We start from the raw sequence: 13,913 nt of genomic DNA, 5'->3' as shown, positions 1-13,913 counted from the left end.
AGAAAGAAAGAAAGAAAGAAAGAAAGAAAGAAAGAAAGAAAGAAAGAAAGAAAGAAAGAAAGAAAGAAAAAGGAAAACAATTGATCAACAAATCAACTCTTTTTAATAAGACTTTGAGGGAGAAGTTTGATTTTTATGAAAATAATTCCAGTAAACCAAAATGAAAATGGGAACTATTTGAAATAGTTTAACTTCACCATACACAAAATTGCTCATTTACTGATTTATTTAATAATAAATTATTCAAGTCAAATTGGCCCAATGGATTTCTCTAGTTAATAGTTTCTTGCTGAAAATTTATCAGTGTTGGGATAATTATGATTAAAATGTTTGTACTTATAAACATGTCAAAGAGTCAACTATCTAGGGATTTGAAATAACTACCATTAAAAAAATTCACTGAAATTTCTCAAAAACTTAAAAATGGAAATACTATATGATCCAGCTATTCCACTTTTGGATATTTATCCAGAGAACATGAAAACATTAATTAGAAAAGATATATGAACCCCTATGTTCATTGCAGCATTATACACAATAGCTAAGACATGAAAGCAACCCAAGTGCCTATCAACAGATGAATGGATAAAGAACATGTGGCATATACATACAATGGAATACTAGTGAGCCATGAAAAAAGACAAAATCATGCTATTTGCAACAACAGTAATGGACGATGTTGAGAGTATTATGCTAAGCAAAATAAGTCAGACAGAGAAAGACGAATACCATATGATTTTATTCATATGTGGAAGATGAACATAGATTGGTGGGTACCAAAGGAAGGGGGTGGGGGAGGGTGAAAGGGGTAAAGGGGCACATATGTATGGTGACAGATGGAAACTAGGCTTTTGGTGGTGAACATGATGCAATCTATACAGAAGCTGAAATGTAATAATGTACACCTGAAATTCACATGATGTTACAAACCAATGTGACCTCAATAAAATAATAAAAAAAAAAATCCACTGGGTGAAAACATTAAGGCCAAATGGTTGGCAGAATAAAAATGGTAAGCTCCAAAAAAGTTTTCTTTTTAATTTTTTTATTGGGGTCCTAATAGTTTATAACATTGTGGAATTTCAGTTGTACATTACTTGTCAGTCACCATATATATGTGCCCCTTTACATCTTATGCCCACCCTCCCAACCCATTCCCCTCTGGTAACCACTAATCTGTTTTCTTTGTCCATGTATTTATTTATCTTCCACATATGAGTAAAATCATATGGTGTTTGCCTTTCTCTTTCTGGCTTACTTCGCTTAACATAATACCCTCAAGGTCCATCCATGTTGTTGCAAATGGGACGATTTTGTCTTTTTTATGGCTGAGTAGTATTCCATTGTATATATGTACCACATGTTCTTTATCCATTCATCAGTCAATGGGCACTTGGATTGCTTGCATGTCTTGGCTATTGTGAACAATGCTGCAATGAACATAAGGGTGCGTAAGTCTTTTTGAATTGTTGACTTCAAGTTCTTTGGATAAATACTCAGTAATGGGATAGCTGGGTTGTATGGTATTTCTTTTTTTTTTAAGGTATGCTTTTTTGGTGAGGAAGATTGGCCCTGAGCTAACATCTGTTGCCAATCTTCCTCTTTTTTTTTCTCTCCCCAAAGCCCCAGTACATAGTTGTATATCCTAGTTGTAAGTCATTCTAGTTCTTCTCTGTGGGATGTGGCCACAGCATGGCTGATGAGCATTGTCTAGGTCCGAGTCCAGGATCTGAACTAGTGAACCTTGGGCTGCCTAGTGGAGCACATGAACTTAATCACTTGGCCACGGGGCTGGCCCCTGTATGGTATCTCTATTTTTAATTTTTTGAGAAATCTCTATAGTGTTTTCCATAGTGGCTGCACCAGTTTGCATTCCCACCAGCAGAGTATGAGGGTTCCCTTTTCTCCAAAATTGTTTTTAACATAAAAATTAATTTAAATTCATATTTTCAAGTATTTTTATTATAATAATATAAAAATTTAAAAATATTTTTGAAACTGCACAAAGTAAAAAAAGTCATCCATAATACCACCATCAAAACAAAACCATTGTAAACCTTCTGATGTATTCTTCCAAACTGTTTTTTAGCGCATAGAATTTAATAAAATAGTTGTAATAATACTTCATATGCAGTTTTTCATACTGAGTTTTTCACTTCACATTAGATTATCGACATTTTCATGTTATTACCTCATCATCATAAATATTCTTTTTAAAGGCTGAGGGGAATTTACTCATGTTTTCTTTTGGTTGGGCAGTTAAGGATCTGCCAATTTTGTAGTCATATAAAAACAGCACTATGTATCATTTCACATAAAGATTTTGCTCTATTTAGGATTATTTTGTTAGGTTCGATGCCCAGAAATGGAATTATAGGGTCAAAGGATTCTTTTTTCTTTTAATTTGGAAGAAAGAAAGAGACTGATTTTTATCGGTAATATCCTGACCAGAAATGAGGCCAGTGAAAAAGCAACTCAAACATCTAATAATGCTGTAGTTCAGCTGTACATATTCTCTACCAATTATCTTGGAAGATTGTGGTGTTTAAGGGGGCTGGACAGTTTTTGTTTTTAAAGTAATTTTTATTTTCATCAAACTAATAAATTCGCGTAGTTTAAGAAATCAAATAGTACTAGGGGCTTATGATGAATAACAGTGGTACCCTGCCCCAGCCTTTTCTCCATCCTTCCGTCTCCAGCTTTAACCCTTTCAATATTTCCCTCTTATTTCTAAACTGTATCCTTAAAAGGCTATTTCTTTTATTCATAAAGTTTAGGCATTATCTATTGACTTTTTATTATGGAAGATGAGATTTCAAATAACACCTCCCTGTCGCACACATCCCTTCCCCTGGCACCTCTCACATGCTTGTGCACACACACACACACACTACACACACATAACACTCACACTTCTCTTCCCTCTAGCCTCCTAGTCTACGTTAATCACTTTAGTAACTTTCTAAGAAAATGTGTATAGAAGGGGAGTTTTTTGAAAACTTACCTGTTTGAAAATATGTTTCTTTTACCCTTGCACTTGACTGATGGTTTGGCTGAGTCTTGAGATTTAGGATAAAGTATTTTTATTTCATAATGTTGAAGGCATTCCTCAGGTGTTCAATGCTGCTGTTGAGAAGTCTGATGATATTCTGATTTCTGTTGTTTTGTATGTGATCTGATCTTTCTTTCTGGATGTTTTTATGATTTCTCTCTTTATCCCTGGTGTTATGAAATTTCATCATGACACGCCTTGAAGATAATTTTTTTTTCATTAATTGAGCTGGATAATCTGTGAGTATTTTAATGTGGAAACCCTTTCGTTTATTTCCAGGAAAACTCTCTTGACATTTCTTTGATCGTTTTCTTTCTGGATCTCCTACTATATCTCCTAGATTAATCTTTGAGTTAAAAAAAAATCACTTCTAGTGCTCATCTTTCATCTTTTTGTTCCACTTAATGGAGATTTCCTTGAATTCTAACTTTTCAAATACATTTTTAATTTTGTATACTGTCTTTAATTTTCAAGAACTCTTACTTGTTCTGTGTTCCTTTTTTGTAGCACCTTGGTTTCATGAATGCTCTATCTTCTCTTACCTCTCCAATAAAGTGTATTTTTCTTGCTCCATTGTTTCTTAGTTCCTGTTTTCTTTCCATAATGGTAGAATCTTCCCTCAAAATTCTAGTGATTCATTGCTTCTGTTTTATTTGATGAAGCATTAAAAAGCTGATTGGACACTCTGTGTGTGTGTGTGTGTGTGTGTGTGTGTGTGTGTGTCGGGGAGCTCTAGAAGGCCCCGTGGACTGCCAAGCTTCACTGTTGGGTGCTGGGTAAGACCTGTTGCTTCACTCATACAAACTTTCGACCAATCCCACTCTTTTCAGTCTCACCACTCAACTTGGACTCAAAGAAAATCTTCTTCCCAGGTGTTGACTCTGACTAGGCGGTATTTATTTATCTACCTGTCTGTTAGGTCCCTTCAGGGGAGCCTGGACTTGTTTGAATTTTCAATGTCCTTGATCTGCTGGTTGCCTCTTTTATTAGTCATCTATTGCTGAGTAACAAATTACCCTAAAACTTAAGGGCTTAAAACAACAGCATTTATCATCTCACAGTTCTGTGGGTCAGAAATCCGAATGCAGCTTAGCCGGGTTCTCTGCTTCAGGTTCTCTCATCGGCTGCAATCAAGGTGTTGGACATGGCTGAAGTTACCTCAAGGCTCAACTGGGGAACGATCTGCTTCCAAGTTCATGCATGTGCTTGCTGGCAGGATCCAGTTCCTTGCTGGCTGTTGGCCGGAAGCCACCCTCAATTCTCTACCACATGAGTCTCTCCATGGCAGCTCACATCATTGCGCTTGCTTTATTTATCAGAGGAAGCAGGTGAGGAGAGCCAGAAAGAGAGAGTCTGAGCAAGATATTTCTCAGTCTTTTATAACATCCATCACTTTTGCCATATTCTATTTTTAGAAGAAGATACTGGGTCCAGTTCACCCTCAAGGGAAGAGGATTACACAAGGAAGAGAATACCAGGAGGTAGGGACCACTGGGAGCCATCTTAGAAGGCTGCCTACCATGTCTCTCCAGAAAGTACTTCTGTTGCAAAGCCTCTGTCTCCCTGGTATGGCAGAGCCAGGCTTCTCAAACTTCATTGTGCATACAAATCACCTGGAGCCCTTCTTAGCATGCAGATTCTGATTCAGCAAGTCTAGGCTGGGGCTTGAGATGCCACATTTCTTACTGGCTCCCAGGTGATGCCAGTGCTGCTGTCCAGGACCACACTTTGAATAGTGAGGTAGAAGAAGACCAATGTGCCTTTTGGCTTAATCTGAAGAAAGCACATTTGGCCTCTTTTCTAAGGATCTCTTCTAAGACTCTTTTCCCATACATAAAAAAATCAATACTAGTCCAAAAGCCTAATATGTTAGTCACAAATTGTAAAGTCTTTGGACCTCGCAATGCTCATCTGCATTGCCTTAAAACAATGGAACCCAGATACATGAGTAATCAGTATGTAGCCTCTTGGTTAAGTGGTAAGGAATTTCTTCTCCAATCTTCTTTTATAGAACTGCATCATGACGAGGAGGAATGAGTTTTTATATGCATTTAGAAGCTAAGAGATGGTCCTAGATGTTGACATTTAAATGACCATGCTACTCTGATTACTATTAAAACACTTTGTTTCTCCTGTACAGCCAGAAAGGAGAAGGGTCTCAGCTTTAGAAATGAATTTATTTTCTAGAATGTAGATAAATAAATCTATAGATAGATAATTAGTAAAGACTCGTCGGTGATAAGCATAACCAATTAATGAGAATAGCAGGTTTCTCCTAGAGGTTATGGGCAGAAATGCATCCAGCCCTGGAGGAAGAATTGAGATCAGAAGTCCGGGTGATGTAGGCTTTGCATTCATGCAAAGAATTCTTTGCATTTAGGATTTTATCCTGTCATATTACATACATATTACAGGGCAGAAATCCTGCTCACTTGGAGGCATGGTGCAGATAATCAGGAAAGAGGCAGTTACTAGCCTCATACATTTAGTCACGTGGGCCTATAGCCCTGGAATACAGGGCTGATCAATTCTCTGGCGGCAGATGCTACTGGCTTTCTAAGCCAGTGTTCTCAAACTTGAGCACATCAGAATAACCTGGAGGATTTGTTAAAATACGAATTGCTGGTATCACTTGCAGAGTTTCTGATTCATTAGGTTTGAAGTGAAGCCTGACAAATTGCATTTCTAACAAGTTTCCAGGTGATGCTGATGCTGCTGATCCAGTGACCACACTTTCAGAACCACTGGTCCAGGTTCCTTTTCAGTGAGAGAAGGAAGCACTGAGGAATTAACCAGCTGAGGAGCATTGCTGATAAACTGAAGTTGAGAGGGGAGGAGTTGACTGCTGAACAGGGAGACACCTGGGTCTCTAAGGGCCCTCTGCGTGTTGGTGAGAATTTGGGACAGAGAACTTAGGAGAATGGTCAGTTAATGGAGGTCACACTAGGACAGATTCCACTGCTGGGAGGGAGTCTCAATTAGGTGAATTTTCAAAAGAATGAATAGGAAGATTAGATGGGAAAATTAGTGAGAGAGTTAGCAACTATGGATTGTTCCTTCAGTGAGATAGCACGACCTGTTGTTAGAGCTGGCTTTTGTATTTGATGTTTCTGCTTTTTTTTCCCCCTGGGAAAGAGTATCACAGTTTTTTGTTTTTTTCAAACTATGATAGAGAGTGTTGAAAATAATCAGCCATTTCTTTTTCTTTCTTTCTTTCTTTCTTTTTTTTTTTTGGTGAGGAAGATTGGCCCTGAGCTAACATCTGTTGCTAATCTTCCTCTTTTTGCCTGAGGAAGATTGTCACTGAGCTAACATCTGTGGCAATCTTCCTCTATTTTGTACGTGGGATGCCACCACGGCATAGTTTGAAGAGCTGTGTGTAGGTCTGTGCCCAGGATGCAAACCTGTGAAACCCAGGCTGCCAAAGTGGAGCATGCAAACTTAACCACTATGCCACTGGGCCGGCCCCAATCAGGCATTCCTTATAGCATTTTTATTTATTGAACTACTATGTAACTTTTTCTTTTTTATTTCCATTATTTTTTTTTTTTAATTTCTGTTTGGTATATTGTTGACTCAATGGAGCACTTAAAAAAAATTCAGCTAGGATATCCAGATGCCATTAGATATTTTTCCACTCCATTCAAGGAGGCTTCTTGGCCAGATGGTTTCTGTTGTGGATTGTCTTGGATTTTTATATAACGTTGTCAAGATTTCACTCATTACATGTAGACATAATCTTTTTTCCTACTAGATTCTTCTCTGAGGGAACAGTCCCATTCCAATACTGTAAGATATTAATGATGTTGGACAACAAAGAACTCAGAATAAACAAGAGACTAGGTCTGTATTTGGAATTAAATTCTACCGACCTTCACTCTACAGAGAATAAACTCAAAAATAGAGTTGAACCATCACGTGGAGTGAGGGCCTTTCTGTACCCACTTGTTATCTGATCCATTTCTTTCTCTGGAGCATCCTTTCTGCTTATACTAACACTTAGAAAATGCTGCCAAGCAGAGGGAATGAAAATGCTTGCCTTGAGACGTACAACGTGTTAAGGCTAACACTGTAATGTGGTCCTCAAGTCAAGGTGGACTGTGTATGTGTGTTATTCTTTAAAATTGTTTCCTGTTTGAACAATAATAGCTGTAACAATATATTTCATCTCACAGGCTATTCAAAATATGACCTCGATGTTTCTCTTATGAAGAGATGAGGTCTTGGGGCTGGCCCGGTGGCCCAGCAGTTAAGTTTGAACGTTCTGCTCACGGCCCAGGGTTCGTCGGTTTGGATCCTGGGTGCGGACATGGCATTGCTTGGCAAACCATGCTGTGGTAGGCATCCCACATATACAGTAGAGGAAGATGGGCACGGACGTTAGCTTAGGGCCAGTCTTCCTCAGCAAAAAGAGGAGGATTGGCAGTAGATGTTAGCTCAGGACTAATCTTTCTCAAAAAAAAAAAAAAAAAAGAGATGAGGTCTATATGCCCTACCCTCAAATCTGGGTGTGCTTGTGATTTCCTTGTAACTAATAATGCAGCAAAATTGATGCTGCATGACTTCTGAGACGTGAGGCGTGGTCAGAAGAGGTGATGCAACTTCTGCCATGGTCCCTGGAACTCTTGCACTGGAGCCCTGAGCTGCCCTGGAAGTAGTCTGACTGCCTTGAGGCAACTTTGCTGTGAAGGAGCCCAAAGTAGCCCACATATAGAGACCATGTGGAGAAGTCTTGCAACTACCTGGAGAGAAAAATTGGGCTAGCCCTTAGCGGCTCCAGCTCCATTCTCTTCTGGCTCCATCTACTGTCTGATTGCCACTGATGAGAGAATCTGAGGCAAAAATACCCAGCCAGGAGTTCCACAAATTCCTGACCCATAGAAACCATGAGAGTTAATAAAATGATTGCTCCTGTTTTAAACCTCTAAGTTATGGAGTGATTTGTTATGCTGCAGTAGTCACTGGAATATTCCCTGTAATAGGTGAGAATGAGTTAAAGCAGTGTCAGGGAGGTTTCCTTAGTTACTAACCGGAGACACTTACTCTGGCCAACCGAAGCAAAATTAATGCGATAAATGTCCAAATTAAGAAATTAGAAAAATCAGATTAAAAGACAATGGAAAGAGGGAGATCAAGATAAAGAGCGGAAATCAGTGAAACTGGAAACAAACATAGTGAATTAATAAAGCGAAAAACCGAGCCTTTGAAAAAGCAAATAAAGTGGATACATCTCTAGGACTGATAAAGAAAAAAAAGTAGCAGCACAAATAAACAAAATTCAGAATGGGAAAGTATGGAATTGATAGAGATTAAAGAGATAATAAGAGAACACGAACCATTTATTTCAATAAATTTGAAAGCTTATATATCATGGACAAACTCCTAGAATAAAAATTTATCACATTGACTCAGGAAGAGTAAGAAAGGCTCTAAACCTGTAATGACGGACATGATTAATAGTAGTTGCATGTGACTTTTGACACTTGAAACATGGCTAGTGCAACTGAGGGACTAAATTTTACATTTTATTTAATTTAAACTAATTTAAATTTAAAAACTGGAACTGAGTAAAATATTTTTCTGTTAAACACAACTTGACTGTTTTGGTAGGACTATATTTCACTTAAACCACTGCATCTTGTAAGATATTATCATCGCATTGTAGTGGGTGTTGGACATGTGCATCGTTTCTAGTATTGCACATAAACACATCACTAATCTTGTTGATATCAATGGATTGATTCAGTCTGAATGATTCTTTTCTATGCACAGATATAATATTTTAATGTGTTTATTTGAATATTTTACATAAAATGAGAAGATGATTTGCACAGTGATACCTATGTAAGTCATATTTGGTAACTAAGTTGAGATGTTTATTATTTAGTTATAACGTAAATTATTTTTCACTATAGATTATTTTTCTAGTTAAAACAATTAGTATAGACAATTTTTTCTTTTCTTTTTTTTTTGCTGAAGAAGATTCACCCTGAACTAACATCCATGCCAATCTTCCTCTATTTTTTAGTATGTGGGCTGCCAGCACAGCTTGGCTGCTGCTAACAGAGCGGTGTAGGTCCACGCCCAGGAACCCAACCTGGGGCAGTGGAGTGGATCGTGCTGAACTTAACCACTAGGCCACTGGGGCTGGTCCAGTATAGACAACTTTTTGAATTTACAATGAAGGTACATTTTGATGCAGAATTGGGGGATGATATAGAAGCTAGTACTATGACCAGAAAAGTAAATAAAAAAAGAGCCTGGAAGAAAGTACATCTCAAATATCAGGCTGAATAGCAATTGCAATTTGCTGTGGCAGAGGAAAGCTGTTTGTTGACATGTGATGATGTCACTGCTCTGTGACACATATGCTGTGTATTCGTGTGTTTCAAACACTTCTGTTTTCGTCTCTAATAGGTAAATATCAATAAATATAGCCCACAAAAAACCACTTTGTGGTGGTCTTCAATAATTTTAAGAGTGGAAAGGGGTTCTGAGATCAAAGCACTTGAGAAGAGCACTTGAGATCTAGGGCACAGAGAAGGCAAAGTCTAAGTGGAATGTTATTGTGGGGTTGGGCACTTGCAGGATTCATTAGAACATTTCAAAATGAGGAATGACCTTAAACGCTTTTAATTGGCCTTCACTTTAAGGAAAGGATCTTTCACCCGTTTTTCCCTGTCTCTCTCCTGCACCCAGGCCCTCATCTTGCAGTGCCTCACTTGGCCTATGTTACTGAGTTTGGGATTAGAGGACTCTAATATTTAGGCTCCTCCCTTCTTTATCCACAACCAGATTGACTTGTGCCATGTTCAGTTTCCCAAGGCTCTGGTGTCAATGCAATACAGTGTGAATGAGGTAGCTTTCCTAGGAAATAATTGCATTTTTTAACAGATGTCTTTTGAAGACATGGTCACTTCATTCAACAGAGTTATTATTTTGGTCAGAGGAATGAGGAAGGTAGAGTAGGCAGAAATCCACTAGGAATAGTCTGAGAGTCCCTGCAGACATTAGTCCACAGGGCTAATGAAGGGGGCTCCGTGGAATGACAGCAGTAAAAGGCAATTGTCACTGCATCTACAGCACTCTGGGGACTGTCCAACTCAGACGCCTCTCGGCGTCCTCCTCTGGCTCTGATGAGCCCAACACATTTCCAGTGGCCAGTGGTGTGGCTGGTGACTGACCTGGATTACAGCTTTACAGCCTCTCATAGTTACCCACAAAGCCTCACAGGCAGGAGGTGGTGCCCTTTAAAAAACGTGAGGCTCACAGACGCTAATTTTCCTTCAGATACATTATCTTGGAAGAGAAGGTCTTATTTCCTTTGCAATGGCTTTTCACTTCCACCCTTCTTTTCAGATTTAAATGGTAGTATCCTCTTTCTCCCTCTCTTTTAAAATAGACTTTACTTTTTACAGCAGTTTTAGGTTTACAGCAAAACTGAACGGAAAGTACAGAGAGTTCCCATACAACTTCTGTGCCCATAAACACGCACAGCCTCCGCCAGTATCAACAGTCCATATCACAGTGGTACATTTGTTACTCCTGATGAACCCATATGAACACACCATAGTCATCCAAAGTCCACAGTTTATATTAGAGTTCACTCTTGGTGTTGTACATCTGACAAGCATCCACCCTTGCAGTATCACACAGAACAGTTTCACTGCCCTAAAAATCCTCTGCTCTGTCTTTTCACCCTTCTTCCCCCCAATCCCTGGCAACCAAAGATATTTTGTCTCCGTAGTTTTGCCTTTTCCAGAATGTCATATAGTTGGAACTGTATAGTATGTAGCCTTTTCAGAGTGATATCCTCTTTTATCATTTCTTTTATGCCCTCTTGACTGTTCATATTGGCTTATTTCACCTGTGCAGAAGCAGATGGTGGTTGATACATAAAACGAAAAAGCAAGTTACAAAGTGTAGCCTGAGGAACTCTTACATCAGCATCACATAGAGTGATGAAGCCCTGAGGTAGGGAAGAAAACAGGACTGTTGTGGTTAGAGAACTGTGTTTAGACAGTGGCAGGTGGCAGGAGAGCCTTGAAAAGAGACACAAGGCCCATAGTTTGTGCAGGGTTTTGCAGGTCAGGGTAAGGTGTTGGAATTTTTTCAAAGCGCAATGGGAAGCTATCAGAGAGTTTTGAGCAGAGTAATCAGATCTCATTTACATTTAAAAAATAACACTCTGACTGCAGCGGAGAAGTGACTGTAGGTGGATACAAGGCGCAGTCTTATTAGGGAACTATAACAGTAGCCCAGGCAAGAGACGATGATGGTGGTTTGGTCTGAGTAATAGCAATGCCATGAGAAGCACAGAGATTGAAGACATATTATGGAGGTAGAATAGCTTAGGTTTGTTAACGGATTGAATGGGCTATAAAAGGCAGAGAGAGAGGGGGAAAGAAACCTAATTTGCTGGCTTCAGGAACTGGCAGATTTACCAAAATAGTAGACTGAGATGGGGAAGGAACTTCTGTGTGTGTGATGGATGGGGGGAGAAGGGGTGTAGCACATGTAAAAATGTCTGACACATTACGTTTCCCTCAACATTTTATACTGAACATTTTCTTTTCTTTTCTTTTTTTTTTTGAGGAAGATTAGCCCTGAGATAACTACTGCCAATCCCCCTCTTTTTGCTGAGGAAGACTGGCCCTGAGCTAACATCCATGCCCAACTTCCTCTACTCTATACGTGTGATGCCTACCATAGCATGGCTTTTGCCAAGCGATGCCATGTCTGCACCCAGGATCCGGGCCGGGGTGCCCTGGGCCACTGAGAAGTGGAACGTGGGAACTTAACCTCTGCGCCACCGGGCCGGCCCCTATATTGAACATTTTCAAAGATCATATTGGAAAGAATTTTACAGTGAATACCCATATTCAGCATCAGCAACTAACAGCTTACTATACTACTATACATTGATCCACGCCTCCAGCCATCAGCCCATCTTACTTTTGTAACGCATTTAAATTGCAGACCAACGCATTTCCCTCTGCATACCTCAGCACATTTGTTTCGTTTTTCCTTTTGATGTAAAATTTACATAAAAGGCGAAATGCACAAATCTTAAGCGTGCATTCACTAAGTTTAGACACATGCATACACCTGTCCACACCTTAAATCTGAGATGCCTAAGAGACATCAAAGGGGCATAATCAAACGGGCTGTAGGAACCTGCAGAGGAGAGGTCTCGGTTTGAAATGGACATTTGGCAGTCATCAGAACACAGGTCTACTTAAGCTACGGCATTGGAGGAAATCACCCGAGGGGTGTAGAGCGACGAGAAATGGGCGGTGCCCTCAAAGAGCCCAGCGTTTAGTCTGTCGAGTGGGAGAGCAGGACCCGCGGGGACGGTGGCCTAGCCCGGGGTCCTGAAAAGCCGGTCTGCTCGGCGCCACAAGGCGGTCCTTGGGAACCGTCCGAGGTGACCTGAGGTGTCACCAGGTGGAGGGGACTCCCAGCCGGAGGCGGGAAGGTCGGGGAGGAGGAGGAGGAGAAGAAGGAGGAGGGGAAAGGAGGGAGAGGAGTAATATGAGGAAAAGGGAGGTGGAGACGAGGAGGGGAGACAGAGTGAAGGAAAGCGGAGAGGCGGAGGGCGGAAGGGGGCGGGGCGGCGCGGGGCGGGAGGGGGCGGAGCCGCTGCAGCGGCCGGCCGCTGGGCGGGCGGAGGGGGGGGGGGGGGGTGCGCGGGTCACATGGTCGCGGCTGCCCTCCCCGTCAGCCGCCTTCGCCGCCGCGGTGCGCTGGCTGCAGGAAGCCGCCGCGCCGCCGCTTTTGTTGTCAGGGACCCCGCGAGGAGCGCTGCTCGCCGGCCGCCGCCGCCCTCTCTCACTGCAGCCCGCTCTCCGGCCGCGGGGCCCGGGTCCCGGGCGCCCCGCCCGCCCTGCCCATGAGGGGGCCCCGCGACCACCGCTGCCGCCAGCCTCGGGCGGCGCGGCGCTGAGGCGGCGGCGGCGCGGCCCCCTATGCGGGAAGCGGGCGGCCTCCGCCCCGTCTCCGAGGGCACCATGGAGGTGAATGCGGGTAAGAGCCGGACTGCGGCGGGTGGGGGCGCGGTGGAGGGGGCGCTAAGCTCCCAGGGGCACTTTGGGGGGCGGTGGCTGGGGGTGTCCCCAGGGCCGGCGGGGTGGGCTGCCGCGCGCTGCGGATCCGCTTCGGGTTCGGTTCCCGTCGCCTCCAGGCCGCCCCGCGGCCGCCCTCTCGGCTCCCCGCAACGCCGCAGCGCGGCCCGGCGCCGCCGGCCCGGCCCCCCCCTCACATGGCCCGGCCGCGCGAGCCACGTGCGCGCTGTGTTTACGTTCGGCGGCGCGCGGGCGCCAGTTGGCTGGGCGGGCGCGTGACGCGGCATTACATAATGGGCGCTGAGGCGGCGGCAGCGGGCGGGGACACGTGAGGCCGCTCGGCTCCGTGACCCACATTCCCCGGGGCCGCAGGGACACGTGGGGGCGGGGGCGCGCGCGCGCGCCGGCTGGGAGCGCCGCAGCCCCCCGGGAGGCCCCGCCCCTTTGGAACACTCCGCGCCGTGACGTGGACGCGATTCCCTCCTCCCCCGCGGGGTTGCACACTGCGGAGGAGGCCGCGCGTGCGTGTGCGCGTGCGCGTGCCGTGAACTCCGCGGTTGGGCTGCCCGGAGGCGGGCGCCGACGCCGCAGTGTATCGGCCGCGGTCCGCACGGTGACCCCGACGCGGGGAGCCGCCGCTAGGCGGACGCACCGCCGCCGACCTTGTGGATACTGAGGAAGAAGTGCGGGGCTAGGGCGCGCCTCGGGCCGAAGGAGGTGTCTCGGGAAGGCGTGGGGCGTCCCGGAGGCGAGGCCCGGGAAGCAGTCTTGAGGAGCTTAGCTCCGGAGCAGTGCCC

At 43.4% G+C, this 13,913-nt stretch overlaps 1 protein-coding gene across 2 annotated transcripts in view; it reads left to right on the top strand.

Annotated features, from left to right (window-relative positions):
• Nucleotides 1–12,755: 12,755 nt before the first annotated feature.
• Nucleotides 12,756–13,913, top strand: part of NR1D2 (nuclear receptor subfamily 1 group D member 2) — a 28,574-nt gene continuing 27,416 nt past the window's right edge. Inside the window, exon 1 of one of the 2 annotated variants that reach the window (XM_046661032.1) lies at nt 12,756–13,078. In XM_046661032.1, the coding sequence (XP_046516988.1) occupies nt 13,021–13,078 (58 nt within the window). In that variant the 5' untranslated portion in view covers nt 12,756–13,020. The remainder of the gene's footprint in view (nt 13,079–13,913) is intronic. The other variant, XM_046661022.1, reaches the window with a different exon arrangement.

The sequence above is a fragment of the Equus quagga genome, chromosome 1, assembly GCF_021613505.1.
Source record: "Equus quagga isolate Etosha38 chromosome 1, UCLA_HA_Equagga_1.0, whole genome shotgun sequence".
In the NCBI taxonomy this organism is placed as follows: Eukaryota; Metazoa; Chordata; class Mammalia; order Perissodactyla; family Equidae; genus Equus; species Equus quagga.
This window is presented reverse-complemented; position numbering and strand designations above follow the sequence as displayed.